This window comes from Dendronephthya gigantea, unplaced genomic scaffold, assembly GCF_004324835.1.
Source record: "Dendronephthya gigantea isolate DGI-Jeju-01 unplaced genomic scaffold, DenGig_1.0 000196F, whole genome shotgun sequence".
In the NCBI taxonomy this organism is placed as follows: Eukaryota; Metazoa; Cnidaria; class Anthozoa; order Malacalcyonacea; family Nephtheidae; genus Dendronephthya; species Dendronephthya gigantea.
The window spans coordinates 58,730-79,017 of record NW_021163206.1 but is presented as its reverse complement, the minus strand read 5'-3'; the positions used below and the strand labels follow the sequence as shown (position 1 = coordinate 79,017).

General features: G+C 36.4%; 4 protein-coding genes and 1 long non-coding RNA gene across 5 annotated transcripts; 1 reads left to right on the top strand and 4 right to left on the bottom strand.

The window, feature by feature from the left end:
- Nucleotides 1-3,089: 3,089 nt before the first annotated feature.
- On the bottom strand, nt 3,090-10,472 carry LOC114539202. Its single transcript, XR_003688854.1, has 7 exons — nt 10,288-10,472; nt 7,625-7,764; nt 6,940-7,098; nt 6,347-6,513; nt 6,006-6,141; nt 3,483-3,689; nt 3,090-3,178 (listed from the first exon to the last, which is right to left on the bottom strand). It is a non-coding gene; the product is annotated as an uncharacterized LOC114539202 (long non-coding RNA).
- Nucleotides 10,473-12,819: 2,347 nt separating this feature from the next.
- LOC114539213 lies at nt 12,820-13,871 on the top strand. Its single transcript, XM_028559881.1, has 4 exons — nt 12,820-13,104; nt 13,195-13,509; nt 13,642-13,765; nt 13,849-13,871. Exons 1-4 carry the CDS (start codon nt 12,820-12,822, stop codon nt 13,869-13,871), a joined length of 747 nt encoding a protein of 248 aa, XP_028415682.1.
- A 280-nt stretch (nt 13,872-14,151) lies between these two features.
- Nucleotides 14,152-15,553, bottom strand: LOC114539200. Its single transcript, XM_028559875.1, has 5 exons — nt 15,548-15,553; nt 15,401-15,472; nt 15,247-15,319; nt 15,100-15,171; nt 14,152-14,951 (listed from the first exon to the last, which is right to left on the bottom strand). The coding sequence occupies exons 2-5, from the start codon at nt 15,457-15,459 to the stop codon at nt 14,802-14,804; spliced, it is 354 nt and encodes a 117-aa protein (XP_028415676.1). The 5' UTR covers nt 15,460-15,472; nt 15,548-15,553; the 3' UTR covers nt 14,152-14,801.
- Nucleotides 15,554-15,570: 17 nt separating this feature from the next.
- On the bottom strand, nt 15,571-18,139 carry LOC114539212. The gene is made up of 7 exons (XM_028559880.1): nt 18,132-18,139; nt 16,429-18,047; nt 16,248-16,307; nt 15,989-16,142; nt 15,825-15,911; nt 15,665-15,748; nt 15,571-15,580 (listed from the first exon to the last, which is right to left on the bottom strand). The coding sequence occupies exons 1-7, from the start codon at nt 18,137-18,139 to the stop codon at nt 15,571-15,573; spliced, it is 2,022 nt and encodes a 673-aa protein (XP_028415681.1).
- A 124-nt stretch (nt 18,140-18,263) lies between these two features.
- Nucleotides 18,264-20,240, bottom strand: LOC114539210 (uncharacterized protein K02A2.6-like). The gene has a single exon (XM_028559879.1). It carries the CDS (start codon nt 20,238-20,240, stop codon nt 18,264-18,266), a length of 1,977 nt encoding a protein of 658 aa, XP_028415680.1.
- Nucleotides 20,241-20,288: the final 48 nt, after the last annotated feature.

Sequence of the window (20,288 nt, the reverse complement as noted above, 5' to 3'; positions counted from 1 at the left end):
CAGAGAAAGTTATTTCTTAATCGATACAAAGATTTAACGAAAAACACTGAAAATTAAGCTCTTATTCGAGTGGAAATACCGCCATGGAAATGTTATGACTCCCACTCAACAAGTTCGAGTGCGCGTTTAAAATACAATAGTTCCTCGCTAACTCGAACTCCCTAAGGAAAAGGAAAATTGTTCGAGTTACCGGGGGTTCGAGTTAACCGGAGTTGGTGTCATATTATGTTTATTATACACTGATTAACTTTTTATTATTTCGATAGTTTCCGGTCCAGCATATGGCTGTTACAAGTGATATCTTAGGTTAGCATTATAGCTGCTCGCTTGTTGCTCAGTGAATCACCCAGGATTTACTGACATTCCTGCCCTCCGGCTGATAACTAATCAAATCCTCTCTTAACTGCTTGCGGTTTTAAAAGCACATATAAATTTCGTTCGATCTTGCATTAACCAACAACACGGTAATGTACAATTGTAAGTGAGTTCACCGTTAAGCTTCAGACTGTGATACATTTACATGTTTAATTTGTTTTAATGTTATATACCTAAAGAATGTCTTTATTATATCCATTTTGCATCTGCGATCTAGTTATTTAATAATATCATTGAACTAACCTGGTTTCCTAATGATACAGCATCAATATTTCTCTCCAAACCCGTTTTGTAAAATTCGTCAGCCTGGCGTCTTTTTTGGGTTACCTGCAGCTTGAGACCAGAGTTCTGCTGCTTCAAAGCATTCATTTCTTCGTTGGCCTGACGATTCCCTGTTATCAACTGATAGTGAAGTTGATATGTTTAGTTGCTTCTGACGAACCTGAAAAAAGAAAGTGCGTTGATCATCAATGCTCGACACAGGTTTCTAAAATCCAGGAATGTAGCACTCGAAAACCAGCCCCATTTACACTATAGACTAAATTTATCGGCACGACATATGTTACTGCTAATAAATACACACCATAAAAATGCGAGAACATACATCACAAACATTCTCAGCGATGACGGATAAAAATACAAGTGCATTAAAACAGAAGTCTATAGCCATTTAGAGAAGAAGACTCACCTCTTCTGAAGAATGATGAAGTAAACATTGAAGATGAACGATAATTGCTTTACATTTTCCCAATTGAGGTATAAGTTTTAATTTCTCTTGGCGTAAACAGGGCGCCTATAAGATAGGGCGGCGAAACGCACGGATGGCGTGTTGAAACATGTGTGATGTGCGGACCCCCCATAAAGATTCGAAAAACTGTTTTCAAAATGGCGGCGGGTTACTTAGAAGACGAAGAACTTGAGATGATTATTAGTTTGGATGACACTGATCTGGAAACAGATGACACAAATTCGTCATTTCCAGTTGGAAATACTGTTAATTTCAATGTAAATGAGATAATTGCTGTTCTTGAAAGGGTTTCTTCGTGTTTTTTATACTCGTCCAAGTCCGCTGGTTACCAAGACAAGTTTGTAAACATGGTTCCGTTTTATGGTTGTCGTTTTCCAGAGAAAATTGTGAAAAAGGTTCAAAACATTATGCGACTATTTGCACGTGGAATCGATGTTAATGAACAAGAGAGTTATTTTCTAAATTTCCCAGCTTTAGGAGCTATGGCAAGGTTTTCAATTTTTTAATGGAAATTTTGTATTTTGAAAATTCGAAAACGTTGTTGTGACGCGGTCAAATGCTCCTGCAAGTAAGTTAGCATTTTCTTGTTTTGTTTTTAGCTTGGCTAGGTCGACATTGCCATGACGAAAGAAAAACATATCATATTTTCAATTCGGAACGTTATCTAAGTATATAATATAATTTAACGGGATTTTGTGTTGATATTTTCCGACCTCGCAGCCGTGAAAACAATTTTGTTGTAGAAAGTTTGAATACGTTCACTTCCACAAATGATTGCAAAAAAGGTTCAAAACGTTGTGTAGTGAAATTTGCTACAAATGTTCGTCAATATTCTGGACACCAAATCTTGAAGTATAATGCTTTTGGGGATTTTCCTCACTGAGAAAAATCAAAATATGTATGATACATCTAAAAACAGACCAAGTAGCCGTGCGTGTCCGTAGTTTTAATTTGACAAATTCGGTCAGTTAACTTTGAAGAAACAATTTTAAGACACAATATTAATAGAAAGAGTTATAAATTACACAGGAGAAATCTTATTTTAGATGTCGCGTTAATAGCTTCAGAGATTGAGTGGTTTTAATCGAGCTTGTTAAAAACCAAGTAAATATTGTTTCGCTCGAGAATTTTTCGCCGACCGCCCCGTCCCAGTCCTAAAATCGCATCACACATGTTTCAACACGCCATCCGTGCGTTTCGCCGCCCTATCTTATAGACGCCCTGGCGTAAACTACCTAAAGACGTGCAAGAATATATATTGTGAAATAGGCAATTATATTATATACCTTATCTGAAATTCTAGTCGGTTAATACAGAATGCCTTTCGTGCGATTCCCACAATTTAAGTTACCATGGTCAATAGTACAATGCGATTGGAATATCAGCTCTTACATTAATCCTTGATACTCCAGTTGTGTCTTGCAAAAAAATACAGGCATTTTTTTCAAATTTTCACTCGGGTAAATTCTCAGGGCTAATCAACATGCTATAGTGTTTTTTTAATGACCCACAAAATTACGTAACTTGAAAGTCAAATATTTGACTTAACGGAAATATTTGCAGTAAAGATAGTGAACAGTTATGTAACTCGGTGTAATAAATCAGCATATCGAGGCAATGTATGTAGGGGTTGTTTTTATACTACCCGCGTGCGGAGCGAAAATCCGCAGAAATTATTCAGGACATTGTAGGTTAAAATTTGACATTAGACACAGAAAACTAATTCAACGTTAAACTATAACTATTCAGATAACACAATGAAAACTGCTGGGTATGCGGGGGATGAGGTAATGTTTCAATTTAATGATGCTATGTTTAAGCTTTGTAACTTCTTGAACTGCTGTTGTATGGTTGAACTTTGTTATCTACCACTTACCGATTGTGCTGTTCAGCTGTGCCACCAGACCTCTTACATGAACATTATCCTTACTTCCATCTAAAACGTAAGTTGGCTCAGTATTTTCAGTTTAGCATTTGTATTAGCCATGGATTGGGTCAGTTCGCGGTTTCTCGCCTTCACTTCTCAAATTTCTTTTTTCAGACTTGTCACATATTCTGAAATGTTTAGTAAAGAAATACCAGATTAATTCCATTCACACTGATCTTTGTTACGATCACTATAACGATTAGTCATTCTAAAAATATGTCTTTCAAAATACAGAAGCTATATATGTACAGTAGAACGGGGATTGCCTAATAAGCCCCGGGGGTCAAACCCAGGCTACAGTAGAGTAGCTATATTAAACATAAGGTTTTAAGAAAAAATTAAAATCATCCATGCATAGAAAACAATCTGGCTTTATATTTTCGAAATTGTTTTGTTATGAAATATTTTCCCGCTTTATTATCATTTAATTACCTTCCGTAATGGGTACGCCATCTCTTGCATTAGTAATCGATCCAGTGGTACGTTGCGTCAACTGTTTCGTCAAATCCTCCATGTCCTCTCTCATTTGATGAATAACAGACGCAAATTTTCGTTCTGAACTGGAAGTTCTTTATTATTCATATTCGCTGCTGGTGTGCCAACATCTTCGACTGGTGAAACATGCATGACTGATAAAATCTAGAGAAATGATAAAATCTTGCGAAGCAATGGGAGAGGTATCGATGTTTAAGAATTAAAAAACGAGTCGCGTGCCTTTATGGTGTAATAATGCACGATGTGCATTATTACACCATAAAGGCACGCGACAAGCTTTTTTAATTCTTTTATAATATAAGAAGAAATTATAGGGCAACAACAAAATTTATTTATTTGATCAATAATGAAATTCTTCTTACATGTTATTAAAGATGTTGCTTAGCAACAAAAACTTCAAAAGCCAGAAGCGTGCATTATGGCCCAGTGAACTCTAATAAGACTGGAACGATAACTCAACAATAAAGACTAGTCATTGGATGAAGCCGATTTGAATATAATTTGCTGATTAAGGCGGCAGCCGAGCGAGCAAATCAAGCCTTCAAAAGAACTGGGGAGAGTGAAAATTCCGTAAAAATCGTATTTTTTGGCAAAAAATTGCGAGAAAAGTGCAATTTTTATTTGACCACTTCAACTTTAAACAACGAATTTACCCTTTTTGGATAGACCTAAGTAATCCGCATCATCTTACTGTAAAAACCGGCGAGGTACCAGCTTTGTACTTAAATATTTAAAGAATTTGAACGGGCCGAAAAAAAACTTCGCCTTCAACTCGCAAAAAAAATAGGTTTGCACCTTTTCACGTTCATAAAACTTGTTTTTTAGTAAAATCTAAGTGTCAATGCTTGTTTTAAGCTTTTATTCATGATCAGATGAGAAGGATTTGTGTATAAAAACCGGCGTTGTTTTGGTGGTGTAATTTCAACTCTTGGCCTTCATGGCGGCCATCAGTGCTGGCTTCAAAGATGGCGGCCAAGTTATCGTTCCAGTCTTTTTAGAGTTCACTGTTATGGCCTCACAATGCACGCGCGGTAGCCAATCAAATTGCTCGTTATATCATACTTATATTATAAAAAGGTTTCAGATTCGCGAGCGCAGGGTAGGTCCTCAATTACATCAGTACAAACTGAAAATAATTTTGGAATGTGTCAAGTGTTTCGGCAATGAAGAAAAATCGCGTTATTACTCCGGCGTCAGCGACGGAGTTGAAAATTCGCCTCGGTTTTGTTTTGTTTTTGTTTCTTTTTTTTATTTTTTTTTCGTCGTGGCAAGTCTGAAATGGCGCGAAATATACTAGTGTTTAAAATGTGTATGTGATTGCATTTATCTATGTCCCAGTCTTGTCTCCCAAGAGTTGTGGTGCACAGCTTTGGCTAATTTTCCGATGCGCGATTCGATTTCGCTCGCATGATACAGCAATTCCTCCAAGAGGAACAAATAAACCGTTCTTTTCATGCTTTTCGATTAAGTTTAGATTGAATTGGGGTAAGAATATATTTAATACATGTAGATTCTGGTCCTATTTTAGTAATATCGCTGCTATTTCGCCGTTTAACAAGATGATGTGGTCGTGTATGGGCGCTTTGACTCGTCATAGTTTGCACAGGATTGAAGATTTAATTAATATAACTATACAAGCGCGAATTCCAAAGGCAAAGTGTTAAGTGTAAGACAAAGCGAATGTATCATGCCGTTTATTTACATTTTTGAACAATTGAACTTCTATACTTTTTAAAGTACGATGTGCTTCTGAATTTTGCGATCGAACAACATTTAGGTTCGCAAGGCATTTAAATGAATATGATTTATATGAACTGTATTGTTTATGTTCAGAAGCTTTATATTGAAGACTGGCACGTGCACGGCACGCCGGAGTTAACGCCAGAACAGGCGTCTTGTTTCAGTGAAAATTACATGCGCGTTAAACTTCGAGTAATATAATCAGTAAGGTTTCGAAAATACTAAGATATTTTCGTTTGATATTTCCGTCCGCATCTAAAGTTTATACATCTTGCGACAGTTACCTCGTTAAGCACATCAATTGGCTTTTAAGTATAGCCACTACGAGAGGAGCATGATTCGACTTGCAATCTATTTTCAACAACTTTATTACGGCGAATAACGGAGACTGAATTTGGAATCGATGAGTTTCCTGTTACCACTGCATACAATCATTAGTTGAATTACGAATTTACATAAAGAGACTCTATATACATAGTTGTGGTATAGAAGAACAATCTCAAAAGATGTCTCATTTGGCACCAATGTTTTAAATCATTTTTAAAATTTCTCGAGGATTTTACACCCCGTCACACCTTGTACAAAATTTTGTTCAATTTACATCATTTCCTCTATTTGTGTTAATCTGCCCAGCTGGAAGAGCTAGGGCCCCATATACGCCGTATAAAAACCGAACGCTAAGCGTTTACAATCTACCTACAATCAAGGTGTAAAACTCACCTGATATTTGGGAAGGCACGGTTAGTCCATGAAGCTTGAGGATAGAAACTGATTCATCTCTTTGTGTCTTCAAAGTATGGATAACACTATCCTTGTGAAGCAGTTCACGTTTCTGTTGTTACACCAACGATAACGCCTGATGTGAAAAAATACAGAAGAGTTCTATCAACCTTAATGTTGACGTTGAAGTCCCTGATGATCAGTTTAGTAACATTATATCGCTTCATTTGGACCTTGTAGGGCTGAAACTTTAACGGGATTCCAAATTGAAAAAGGGTAGGGTAGAGGCAATGGAAAGGGGTGTAAAATTTTATTTTTTACATATTCATATATATATTCACCTCTTCTTTGCCTTGTGTTAAATTCTTAACTAGTTCTCCTTGTTTATCATATGTACCCAGTTCTTTCTTCCTATTCATATCTGCGCTGCCAATCTAACTCTAGCTGAGCCCTAGAACGTTCCAACGACGACTCTCTTTCCAAAGATAAAGACAACTCTTTCTGCCTCCTAAAGAAAAAAGTTGGATCAAGACCTGAATTTACATCTTTAATAGAAATCTTCAATACGATACACGACTAGTAATATCAATACAAAATAGGATTCGTAAATTGCGGGTATGTTTTTTTTAAGATTTTCGATCAAACTTTTTCACTTTTTCTTTACCTTAAAAAATCGTTTGTTATCAATCCTTATTTATACTGTAGTACAATATTAATGAACACATATTTGCACTTCAGCTCAGCGAAGGAGGTGTTTTAGACGGATGGATTGAATGGCTTCAAATAATGGCCAGGTTTATCTGACCAGATATGTTTAAACCCCATGAAAAATCACCTCATACGGTGAGCCTGCAATTATTGAGGAACGTTTTACGATAGGTCGGAATTTAAAGACAATCGAGAAAACAAAGTTATATTCAACGTTTATTCGAACCTCTCAAAATTATTTTTTCTCTGCGCGAGTTCAGATCTCATATTGGCATCCTGTTGATGCAACGTTTCCAGTTCAACATCCTTTGCTACAGTTAATCTGGAATATTCCTGGTTCTGTTAGTCCATCTTGCTCTTTAAGTTTGCGATTGATTGATTTAGCCTGTGTAATAAAAAAAAATCACTTGTCACCTGTAAAAAGTCGTTCCTCTCGAATTGTTAAAAAGTTGTCGAATTTCAACATCAACTTGTTCAAAAGCACTATTCTTGAACGGATGAATTCATGAAAGTCATAATAAGGCCTTCCTACAGCCCAGTATTATAAGTTAAATATGGTTTCTCGGTTCAAAAGCGGATATATTCTGAGTTTTGAAATAGACATGCCCTGTGGCAGAACTTAGGTTTGTGAAAATAAACTAGAACAGCTCACATTTGGATATTGGACATATTGAGAATTAAAAATATTTTCAAAAAAAGCTACTCGTAGACACTAGACACGAGTAATGAACCTTTGGAGGTTAACAATCAAAATAAATAATGCATTTCGACTTACGCCAGATCCGCCAATGAACATATATTGGTACAGAAATCAGAAATGCAGAATGTGAATGATTTAGGTAAGAACCCATTTCAATATACATGGTCTTGTCCCCCGTCCCTCCCCCCCTGAGGAATTTCATAAAGCTTACGTATGTATTGTGACATCATTTTCCTTCAGTTTGTCCACAAGTTTCCATTCCCTTTGACGATGTTCCTGTTCTTTAGCTTCGAGTTGGTTTTGTAATTTGCGAATATTCTGTTGAAGTTGTCTTTCTTCCTCAGTGAAACCCTGGAATGAACAATCAGAGGTTTAAATAATGTTAAAGCATCATTGGGATGATCGATATATAGCTAATATACCAGGAGTGTATATACGGCTGTACATATTGTATTGTACAACCCAATTGTTGCGTCCAATAACTAGACACTCAAAAAACTACCACAAGAATTAATGTTTGGTATCTTGTTCTACGTGAACATTTCTTTGTTGGGGTTTTGTCCATAATGAAGCGACTTGCAAATCGCTGTAACCACAATGTTAAGGCCCTGTTACACTGCGCAATTTTTCTTGCAACTTGCAGTGCAATTCTACTTTTGAGAGATGTATGTAAATTTGGGAATAACAAAACTTTTGTGTTCATACACTTCACGCACTTTTCTTCTTGCAGACTAATAATTTAAATATCTTAGCAGTGCAATTGCATTGCAAGTTGCAAGAAAAATTGCACCGTGTAACATGGCCTTTAGTACTAATTACCAGTGAATTCGAATTATGGCAGTCTGAAAGGGATGTCTAAATAGAAATCCATTCTGCAGAATTTCATAGATTTTATTTATCAACAAACCAAACTTAGATGCAATTCTCATGCAACATGCAATGATCATAGTTAACTGGTTTGAGTTATTCGAAAAACAGGTCATTTGATCTGAAGGTTATGTTCATCTAAATAATTGTTAATGAACAGGCATATTGAGGTTTTATGGTCTTAGGCAATGGAAAAATTTTCTGAAAAATTTCACAATCTAGAGAACAAAGGTCCTGTGTTTCTTGCCATTTGCCGAGGAAAAGTATGGGTTCTACTGCATTTTTCCATCGTATTAACACCAAAGTCTTTAAACACAGACATTTAAGACAGCTTGTCAGGTTTAAAAGCTGTAAGTTAATCTGCTGAAAATGTGTCAGATTTGGTGGAAACAGGTATTAATTGTCCAGAGTCAACAAATATAATCCTTGATTCTAATTAAAATCCTCTAGTATAAGTAAACAGCAAAAAGTCATTTTCATATTTCAAGAAAAAAAAACTCATTTTAATGAGTTCAAATTTTTTTGAGAGAATTATAAGAAATTTTTCTTACTTTTTTTCTTAAGAAAATTTTCTTAAAATAAGAAAAGTTGCACGCAAATAATTTCTCAGTTTAAGAAAATTTTCTTGAAATTAGTCCAAAATTTCTTATAGAATGTTTATAATGAGAAAAAGAAATTTTCTTAAGAAATTTTCTTAATATAAGATATATTTCCAAGAAAATATTTTTCTTATTATAAGATAAGTTAATTCTCAAGAAACCCTAGAAACTCTGACATGATATTTTGTTACATGTATGAATGTAATGTAAATTTACTAAAATATTCATGAGTCATAATATAGAAAACACAGCAGACATTAATACATGAGAATTATAGGTCCTACATGATTATATAGAAATACAGAGAAATGATCATATATAATATTGCACCTAGGCTTTGAAGGTTTTGTATTTGTCCAGTGCTTATTTGACATGTTTTTAAATATCAATTATTGCAGTACAGATCAATTATTGCAAAAGGATTTTTGTGGTCCTTAAAATCAGATGAGACATCATCAGATAAAGTTGAGAGTAAATAATTTAAAAATTGGAGTGAAGTAAATCCTAAGTTCACACTTAAAATAAAACTTTGCAATCGTGTTAGGAATTGAGTACATCAAACAAAAAATACTAGTAAATAATAATTTAGCTACTATGGGGAATTTTAAGCTATTCTTTAGCTATCCCCTGCTATACCGGCATCTTTAAGAAAACTACTTTAAGACTATTATCAAATATGCCCATCCTTCAGCCCATTCTACACGGCTTTTCTACCTCCCTATGATAGTGTAAATTCCAATCAATTCACCATGTAAATGCATGTAATTGATTCAAACAATATATAGATAGAGGTCTTATCCAATGAAATCAAATTGTGTTAAATCCAAAAACTGTCCCTAACAAGATATGGATGGATAAATGTATCTGAAGGCAAAAAAGAGAGCTTTGTGATAATTTTAATGATATAGGCAGACTCTGATGCACAATTTATACCCTTTGGAACAGTCCCAACCCTGCTGTGGAGAAGCACTGTTACATTAACCCCTCTCGATTTAGTATCAATCTGAAAAATCAAAATATAACTCAACTATTTATAATATCCTACATTTCAAACAAAGACATTAGAAACACTGCCATATGCTGCTCCTTCGTTATATATATATCACAACATTGGACTATTCTATTTTGCTCCTCTGAGGTATTCTAGCCAGGCCATAATTGCTGGAATTCTAAGGTATTGTTTAGCTATCCCTACTATAGCCAACTATTTAACTATATAAACAGATAATAACATGGAAAATCATAGCGCAAATCATTGAACGATGAAAAAAGACCTAACTGCAATTCTTGATCTATAATAGGGTCGAATAAAGGCTAACGAAGGCTAACAAATAAAGGCTTATACGTTGTATATAATAACACACTCGATCAGCATGTTGGCATATGACATCATGAAACATCAACTCACCTTATGAGATACCACAAATTTGCGCCGATATAGTGTATATTTTTTCACATCCTAAACGTCCATATCTTTATCGGTAATATATAAAGTAAATAACAAGATAGAAATCCATATTCGCCTTAAAAAAACAATATTTCTTTAATATGCATTAACAGCGTTATAGGTTGTTTCGCTTAGTATTCAAATATCCCTCGTGGTCTACGCTCGAAAAGCATAATGGGATAAATAGAAGAATCAGCTCTGCGTCAGGCTGGACCATACAATTATCAGTATTAAACCTTTGAATGCTTTGAATTTTCTCACGCCGGATTTCTGTAAATGAAAACAGCATTTTGCAAACATTATATTATGACTTTCTTCTATTTTAATGGTTCTTGACCGAACATGTCACGCCATGCTTGTATAAGGTGCAAGTACGAAAAGCTTCATTGTTGACTAGGGCATTTTTACTCATACTCCTAATTAGATAAATTAATAAAATCATCTAATGATTGGAACGAAAAACAGTAAAATATGAACCATATTAACTTTTTGAAATCAACAAACTTCAACAATAAGGAACATTTGAAACACAAGTAATTTTAAATTTTAAAGTTTACTTTCAGCTGAAATTCTTCAAATTTAATGCGAAGAGCATTTTCTTAGTTTAAGAATATATATATATATATATATATATATATATATATATATATATATATATATATATATATATATATATATATATATATACAGTAGGAGGCAAAAGTTTGAGTCCAGTGACTGTATTTCTTTGTTTCAGCAGCATATATTAATATTCTACAGAAAACCTTACCGATAAGTGAACTAGAAAAAAGTAAACAAGTAAACAGAAAAATACATGCTGTACAACAACTATGAGATGTTATGATATTCATTTTTACGTATTTTAATGTGCAAACATGCATTTACATGTCATTGCTTAGTTCCCTCTTTTTTGCTCTTGAAATGACCTTTATTCTTGCTCGCATAGATTCCATAGGTTTTTTAATGTCACACGTTCAATACCTTGCCAGCATTCGTTGACCACTTGCCTCAAGTCAGCCTGGCTGCGGGTCTGTGCCTCGCCCTCTTCCGGTTAAAACGGTTCTACAAGTGCTCCATAGGTTTTAGATCTGGAATATGAGGTGGAAAGCCATGACAACGAGATCACCAGAATGAGTTTGCTTCTAAACGATTTCTGGCACATAGAAGATGTGCATGTGCTTAGGGTGATTATCATGTAGTTAGACGTGCGATCATCTTTGTACCAGATGAAATTCCATGTCCTTGAAGAATTGGATGATACTTTTCTTTAATTAGGATCCTATTATATCTTTCAATATTGCCAAACCGAGCATGACCAAAGCAGCTAAAAGTTTGCTTGAGTAGGATTTAGTTTCTTCGAACCTCTCCAAGGTTAGTTGCATACCACCTTTTTAAATTCTCACTTCTTCTGCGATCTTACGAGGAAAGAATCCTTCAATACTTAATGGAACTATTTGTCCTTGTGCACCATCACTTTGCCCTTTTTCCTACCCATCTTGGGCAGTGTAAAGGAATGAGAACTTTATTTTGTTATAATTTAGATCATTAGGACCAAAACAGTGTGCAATTAATATAGTTTACAGTACTGAAACACTAGCACGCATGTCTTAACTCCAATACGCTGCCAGGATTTAATACTGGAATTCTACAACGACTGGACTCAAACTTTTGCCTCCTACTGTATATATATGGGTAAAAGTTATGGTGTTCATGAGGTTTAGAAAACACAAACACATCCTGATAACAGATCGCAAAAAGAATTGATACGAGCCTCGGATGTTTTACAAGAAACTCGTGTGTTTCTTGACGTTTAGGTCAGCGAAGGTGTCGATTTTAGTGATATCAACGGTCGTACTGTCGTCATAACTGGACTACCATATCCACTGGCTTTTGATTCAAAGGTGGTTCCAATTAACCACCTAGCTAATGCTGTTTTAATATTCCCAAAAGTAAATTGGGAAACGAGTATCTTTTGAATATCTTTCATCCGATAATAGAAATACGCTTGGATTTCTGGTTACTCAAGTTTGATTTATTAATAATATGGCTTTTCAAGATCCTCTACTCTGATTGGTTGGTCGTAAAACACATATCCGTCGGTCAATAATCAGTTATTAGTACTCCAACAATGGTAAAAATCCATTATTATCTCTAGACATCTTCTCCAAAGTTCAAAAACATTTTTTTGTTTTCCCTCGCATTTCAGGTGGAATTGAAAAAACAATTCCTAGATGAGGTGGTAAACAAAAGAGAATTTAAGGTTGGTTATAAAGTGGTTCTAATCATTATAATTTTTTTAAGAAATAAACGAAACGAGGAATATGTGGCAATTCGGGACTCCAAAGTTAATTCACCACTTGCACCGTGGGCGCCACGTGTACTTGACACGTGATCAAAAATGTAAACAATCGCAAAAGTTCGGACTACGGGTCACGCAAACTCTCACGCGATAGTATAGAAAACATTAGTACATTGCACGCAAAAGTTCGGACTATGGTCGCAACTAAAAGATGCGCTTGGGGAACATGTAAAAATGATTCAAGATACCCGCACCTGCATAAGAGAAATAAAAACAATGACCCAATTAAATTTTATCATTTTCCTGGTATTGTACGATCGGCAGAGAGGAGAAGAAAATGGATAATCGCGTGTCACCGAGGTGATAATTTCGTTCAGTGCACGAAAGACAGCTACATTTGTAGTTTACATTTTATCGGTACCAATGGACCAACGAAGGAAAACCCAGATCCTGTGTCCGCCGTCTCGAGCAATGAAAAGGTAATAATATGCATTAAATAAAATTATTAAGTAATGATTTTCGACATGCATTAATGAACGCATCCCAACTAAAAATCGTGTTTTGTTAAGGCTAAACGATTTGAAAGGAAACGACGTAGCTCTACCAAGAGAAAACAACGCGCTTTTGAGAAGGAGGTTGCTGAGGCACTTTTGAATTTGTCGTCGAGCACAGCGAGATCTTCGGAAGAATTATCTCTTGCCGAAAGTTTATTAAATTTGAGCGTGGAAAAAGTCGACGCGATTGATGCAAATGAAGACACTATTAATAGTGAACTTAATGAACTTAATGACAAACAAAGAACAAATAACAAAGAACTTAATGCATTTAACTCGGGTTGTTCTCCGCCGAAAAGTACAGTGAAACATAACAGTACATGTACACAGGTTTGTTGTACACTGCGTACATGCAATTTAAATACACGTATTAATTTCTCAGCACTCAGATGGATTTTATTTTACATGGATTACAATTTATGTCAAAGTGACTCAATACTCGCACATATTTTTGTTATGTAGACTGATATTGATTTGACCGACATTTCGCTGTACAAAGACTCTGAACTGAAAAATATTAAGCGGTTACGAAGGCAGTTGTTTATGGCGTTGGTAGATGATCCAAAAAATACTTTCCACTACACAGGTATGTTTGTATATATAATCCTTTGAATAAATAATTATATATATTGCATTACATTATACTTCATTATTTTATTTATATTCAAGGTTTAACAAATAAGTCAATATAATTACTTCTCGGTCACTTGAAGTCAAAGGCAAAGAAGCTAAAGTTGTGGAAAGGGCGAAAGAGTGTTAAACTGAAAAAATCTAAGATGGATAAAAAGCATGTGAAGGTCAGTAAATACCAGTTTGGTATGTTTTGCTTGGTCTTCTTGTTAATATTTGACCATTTTATTTATCTATAGCAAAAAGTTATACAAACAACCCTGAGTATTAAAGAACAGTTTGTGATGACTTTGGTGAGGTTAAAGCGAAGTCCAACATTACTTATGCTGGCCAACAATTTCGGAATATCTGATTTTCAGACCTTAATATAAGGTTTTCAGACCTTATCCAAATCTTCGAGCTGTAATTGATTGTACTGAATTCTACATTGAAAAACCTTCCAATCCATCAAGCCAACGTAGAACATATAGTGGATACAAGTCAGCAAATACTTTCAAGCTGTTGGTTTCCCTCTCTCCGATCTGTCATTTTAATTTTGTTTCAGAATTATATAGTGGGTCAATCAGTGACAAATCTATAGTGCAAAGAAGTGGTTTTCTTAATGCTTTGGAAGCTAATGACGTTGTCATGGCAGACAAAGGTTTTAACATTCAGGACATCCTCGCCCTTCACCATGTATACTTGTTGGCTCCTCCAATCATGGCAAAGAACAAAATATCTGAACAAGCAGTGACTTTAACCCGTCGAATTGCTCGAGCGAGGGTTCATGTGGAGAGGATGATAAGAAAGCTAAAACTTTTTAGAATTTTAAGAAGCCCAATTCCACTTACTATAAAGCCTTACATAAATTCTATTGCTAAGGTGTGTGCCTATCTGGTCAATCTTCAACCGTCAATTATCAAAGACACAGATTGAAGAAATGAGGAATCTTTTTGTTTTATATGTACATAGAAATCAGTTATATTTTGTATTTACATTTTGGATCTCAAAAATTATGATTTTCCAAATTTAGTGTGGAGTAAAAACTGCATATCCCATTGCCTTTTAATTTGTCTCCTGTATTCTTCAGCGTATTCACAAGTAAACCATTGATGATTTTCATTGACATAATGATTTGGGTTACTTTCATATATGTCTAAATCCTAGTGAAAAAGAATAATTATGTATTATATATATATATATACATATATATATATATAATATTATATATATATATATATATATATATATATATATATATATAATATATATATATATATGATTCATTTTTATACTCAAATGTTTGCTCACCATTAAAAAATGCTTTAGGAACAATGCATTATATATCCCACAACTGTTACTGTCAATCTGTTGCCTTGGAACCTATTATATAAAAAATTAAGCTGGAAGTGAGATGTGTGGAATAACATAAATATCAGAATGCATACATAATTTTACCTTCAGTACATGATGTGATAGTTGCATGTGTTTTTTTGGAATATTTTTGACAGTGCAGAGGTGATCCAGGTACCTAATTAAAATACTATTCAATGAGGACAACTAATAATTCATATAAATTCTTTATCAAATTGTTAATAAAAAAAGCATTTACCTGACTACATACTGAAATTCGGTTTGCCTAATAGACTTGTCCCATGTGAGTGAATCCATGATAATAATGTGCCTAAGAATTTTGCAATACTTACAATTATATGCTATATTCATAACATTTATTGTAAGCATAAATACAATGTCATACCATGGTGTCAATACTTTGAGTAACTAATGAAGGCTGTAATGAAAAAAGTGTAAAATGGTGAATTATATTTCTGTAAAAGAGAAGTGTGTACATTTTGCATGCTCATTAAATGTATACCTTCGCACAACAGGAATCACAACATAATCCTTTTCCAGATGATCTTTTGTTAAATATTTTTCAGCAGCCACCATTCTTGTTTTCCTATACATAAATAAATACAATAAATATTTTAATGGCACAGTATTTTGTATTTTAGATTAATTAATTACTGTCTTACCTGTCAGAAGCTAGGCCACCGTCTTGTTCCCCACACAAAATGGAATAAAACAGGCAGTCAATTACAGGAAAATGGCATAACTGTTCACTATATGCAAGCATAATTATAAATTGTTATTGCATGTACATGACACAGTATACATATATACTTGCAGGAATACCTACTTTAACAATGCAGTTGCAATAACATCATTGATCATCCTTCCAGGGGTTAATGAAAATAGATCATGCTCTTTGATTTCAACATCATTAAGTTTAATGGAGGAATTTGCAATTGGTTCAGAATCATCATCAATTATATAAATGGATCCATCTTGCCCTGTAATCATAGATTTATTGTTGATAAATTTCAAGGTGTGAACAAAAAGAGAAGCAAGATAAAGGTATACAACTTATATCATTAGTCACAAATGAGAAATGTTACCTTTATCTTCACAAGAACCTGCACACGCTTTGGCAGTCTCCGCTTCAGATTTTGAGTGATCTGAAATGGATGAAAATTAAGGAATTTCAATATTCTACAAGAACTTTGTTATGTAGAACTATATTCTTTATTGGAAAGAAGTAATAATTAAAGCATAAGTTCCAAAATTATATGTAATTACCTTCCTCAGTAAAATGTTCAACTTCTAATATCAGCAAAGGTGCAACCTGCCCTATCCAAAACTCCTCCAATTGCAAAATTACATCATTCATGAACTTAGCATCATATGGCACTGTTGCACATTGAATTCCTTTTGTTGTCCACACAACAAAATCACAGGATAACAAGCCAATGACAAACATCTGCATCTGGACTTGATAATAATACTTGCAGCTTGTTTGCAAACATAATTTACCATTGACAATAACACCTCCAATTTCTTTTGAGAGAAATGCAGCCTTGGGATCTTTATCCTTATGCGACCATGGACACTTATATTCAACAGCTACATTGGGGCAACCAGTTATGCACCCACAACTTCTAATGTCATCAAGACTTGCTCCCATGAAAGGTTTTTTAGCTGATATCATGAAGCCACAATGTTGAAGTTGGACATTATGATGCAAATGGCTTTGTACATTCTTGTATGCATTTCTTGCATTTGCTTCATTGTTTAATCCCCATTCCCTAGGATTATTGATGTCCTTGTGCATTTTTTCCCTTGGTACACTAGCTGAAACATTTACAGTCTGTTTTGCCAGTTTACAAAAACCATCAAACTTTCCTTCTCTAATACTGTTTTGCCTGGTGCAATAGTTTTTGCATTTAAATGCCGACAGGAACCCTTGTTTGTGAATGTACCAGTCCTCAGATTGCCATTGCTCAATAGTGGATTCATTTATATTTTTGATTTCCTCATCACTCAATTTCAAATATGCAAGTAGATCATTTGGACTTAGGGATCTGTGTAAATGGAGTAACTTGATAATTTTTTGTGCCATTATACCCAAAGATGGTTTATTCTGCTGGTCAGACAGTGGTGCTTTGGTACAAGCAGGTGAAGTTGGTTTGCAAGGTTCATCTGTTAATAAATATAATTTATTCAGCAGTGGGAAGAGGGGTGATCCAGGATTCAATTCTTTCATTCTCGACGTAAATCGTGCAATTTCCTCGTTGTCTACGGGTTTCTGAATTTGCCTTGGATCAAAATCTTTATTTTGGAGCCACTGGTATGGTCTTTTCTTTGCTTTAACTGCAGGTGCAATCCTATCCTTCGTAATATTTAACTCCTTCACAGGACAAGGCTCTGTGTTCACGCGAGGTTTTCTTGTCCATTTACAAGGTCCGCTTGTCACGCTATCCTCCTCACGGGTGTTCAACAAATCCTCGAGCGAATACATTGCAGCGGCTATATGTTTGCACCCACCATCCCTGCCTCCTTTACATGTACAAAACGCATCTATAACACTACCACGATTTGGTCCACGACCTTCTAAAATAAACCACAGTTCGTAAAACCTTTTGCCGTCGTCAGTTGTTGATTTCATGCTTGGCTGCACTTTACCAACGTACACATGAACTCCACAATCTTGTAAAGTTGTTGCTTGTAACGAATGGACATAACCGTTTACAAACAGTCTGTAATCATCGTATGACTTGTATGAAGCAAGTCCTTGCTTATCATATACGGTGGAATGATATATTAAATGATTAAATATATCGTACAATCCAAATGGGGGTGACTGGACGAAGTTGTTCTCTGTTTTCATGGTAAACGGGTCGTGTTGTACTGACTGTACACTGTTTTATTTATCAACTTCAAATCGTTTTACAAACGTAACTCGACTGCAAAATCACAATCTAACAACATGTTCGCTCTCTTACAATCCCATACTCCAAAAGGAGAATCGTCCCGATAATGTTCCGATCTATTCCGATCTAACAAATAACACAACGTCTATATAATACATATATATATATAACATCTCTCCCCACCAACAATAATAGTCCGACCCGTTAAATGTCATAGTCTTTCAAATAAGTAGGCATTCGGGTTGTTCGTCGTGGTCTCTGCGCTTGCTCGGCGTTCTTGTTCGGCGTCTCTTGTTGTTTTTGTTCCCCCTGCAACGTATCATTACCCGCATTTCTATTCTCCGTCTCTCCCTCACTCTCGCCTGACGCGTCGTCCTCATCTTCGTTGTCTGCAAGTGCGTCGGTCTGAATCTTCCGGAAGTAAGACGCGTCCCTCGTAACCGTCCAGCTTCCGTTAATCTCCTGTGCAGTAATTCTCGAGCCTTGAACCTCCGTGATTCTCAAAGGGGTAGGATTGAACGTGGTTGTCAACTTATTGGCTTTCGTCTGCTTCACGATAACAGTGTCTCCTACGCGAAGTTTGTGCGGTGAAAGCCCGTTTCTCATCTTGCCTTTGTATTCCTGGTCTCGTGTCCGATCTACAACCTGGTCGATCGGTGTCATAAGTGGCAGTACTGTCCGCATTTCTCTCCCGCCATGCATTGCAGCATGTGGGCTGACGTTGGTCGCGCTGTGCGGGGTGGATCGGTACATCTGTAAAAATCTTTGGGATGCATCTCTCAGGGGAGTCCCTTCCAGGGTTGCTGTTTGCAGAGCTTCCTTCATGCTCCGATTGAAGCGTTCAACTGTCCCATTCGCTCTGGGCCACTCAGGGGTAATGTGATGATGGTGGTATCCGCTGCTTTGGGCGAACTGTTCCATTTCTCTTGATTGGAACGGTGATCCGTTGTCCGACTGACACACTGCTGGAACACCTTTGTTGGTGAATATTCTCTGCATGGCTGCGATTGTGGTGTTTGCATTAGGCGCTTTTCGAAACCATGCCATCTCGGGCCATCGACTGTAGCGATCGATCATGATGAATATGTACTCCCCATTGGGATATGGGCCTTGGAAGTCCATTTCCACATACTGCCACGGTCCGGTTGGTAACTCCGATGGTTTGATTGGCTGGTTATTGTTGGCTGGTTGGACAGCTTGGCAAGGTAGACAACCTCGTACCTGGTTTTCGACAGCCCTATCCATCCCGGGGAACCAGCAGAATGTTCGTAAGAACTGTTTTGCTTTGCTGACTCCTTGGTGTGCTCGGTGACTCAATTCCACAACCCGTCTTTGTAGGGCAGCGGGAATGACAACACGTGATCCTCGACACACCACACCATTGACCACGCTCAAGTCGTGTTTGATTTCTGGAACCATAAAAGGTTTTAATTCTTCATCTTCCTGGTTAGTTCCTGATTGAACTGCTTTAACCAGTTTCTGGTAAGACTCGCATTTATCCCCTTCAGTTCTAATGTCATCTACCGTCACTGCCCTTTGTTCATTCAGGGCGTGGCAGTACCATCCCTCGACAACGCTTTCAGCTGCTGCTTCGATCTCGGACACTCGGCTTGATCCTTCTCTCTCGACATGATGGCGCGACATGTAGTCAGCAATGCATGTTTTCCCTGGGCGGTAAACAACTTCATACTCGAACTCTTGCACGTCCATAACAAAGTTCTCAACTCTTGGAGGTAGTTCTCCGCACCGTTTGTGGAACATGTAGGTCAATGGGCGGTGGTCGGTAACAATACGGAATTTTGGTGCACCAAGCAGGTACTTCCTTAGCTTCCGGCATGCCCAGCGTACGGCCAGTGCTTCTCGTTCCGTCGAGCAATATCTAGTTTCCACTTCTTTCAGTGCCCTCGACTTGTACATAACTGGGTGGAAGGCCTCATTCTTTGATGCCCGCTGGACAAGAACTGCTCCTAGCCCCGTCTTGCTGGCGTCTACTACTACTTCGGTGTCATGTCCGATGACGTAATGGTGCAATAATGAGAAATCACTTAGCGAGGCTTGCAACTTTACGAATGCTTCTTGGCACTTTCCGTCCCAGGCCCAGACATTTTCTTTGAGCTTTTGCCGTAGAGGGTGGACAATACTTGCAAAGTTCGGGATGAAGCGTTCACTAAACCCTGCCATTCCGAGAAAAGATCGTAATTCCGCTTTGCTTGTAGGCTGGCTTGCGTC

Coding starts and splice junctions, on each gene's coding strand:
- LOC114539213 (XM_028559881.1), top strand. CDS start 12,820: ATGGTCGCAACTAAAAGATGCGCTTGGGGAACATGTAAAAATGATTCA. Junction 13,105..13,194: donor CCGTCTCGAGCAATGAAAAG/GTAATAATATGC, acceptor TGTTTTGTTAAG/GCTAAACGATTTGAAAGGAA. Junction 13,510..13,641: donor ATAACAGTACATGTACACAG/GTTTGTTGTACA, acceptor TTTGTTATGTAG/ACTGATATTGATTTGACCGA.
- LOC114539200 (XM_028559875.1), bottom strand. CDS start 15,459: ATGGATTCACTCACATGGGACAAGTCTATTAGGCAAACCGAATTTCAG. Junction 15,320..15,400: donor GAATTTCAGTATGTAGTCAG/GTAAATGCTTTT, acceptor TATTTTAATTAG/GTACCTGGATCACCTCTGCA. Junction 15,172..15,246: donor TATCACATCATGTACTGAAG/GTAAAATTATGT, acceptor TTTATATAATAG/GTTCCAAGGCAACAGATTGA.
- LOC114539210 (XM_028559879.1), bottom strand. CDS start 20,240: ATGGCAGGGTTTAGTGAACGCTTCATCCCGAACTTTGCAAGTATTGTC.
- LOC114539212 (XM_028559880.1), bottom strand. Junction 16,308..16,428: donor TGAACATTTTACTGAGGAAG/GTAATTACATAT, acceptor CATCCATTTCAG/ATCACTCAAAATCTGAAGCG. Junction 16,143..16,247: donor AGGTTCTTGTGAAGATAAAG/GTAACATTTCTC, acceptor CTATGATTACAG/GGCAAGATGGATCCATTTAT.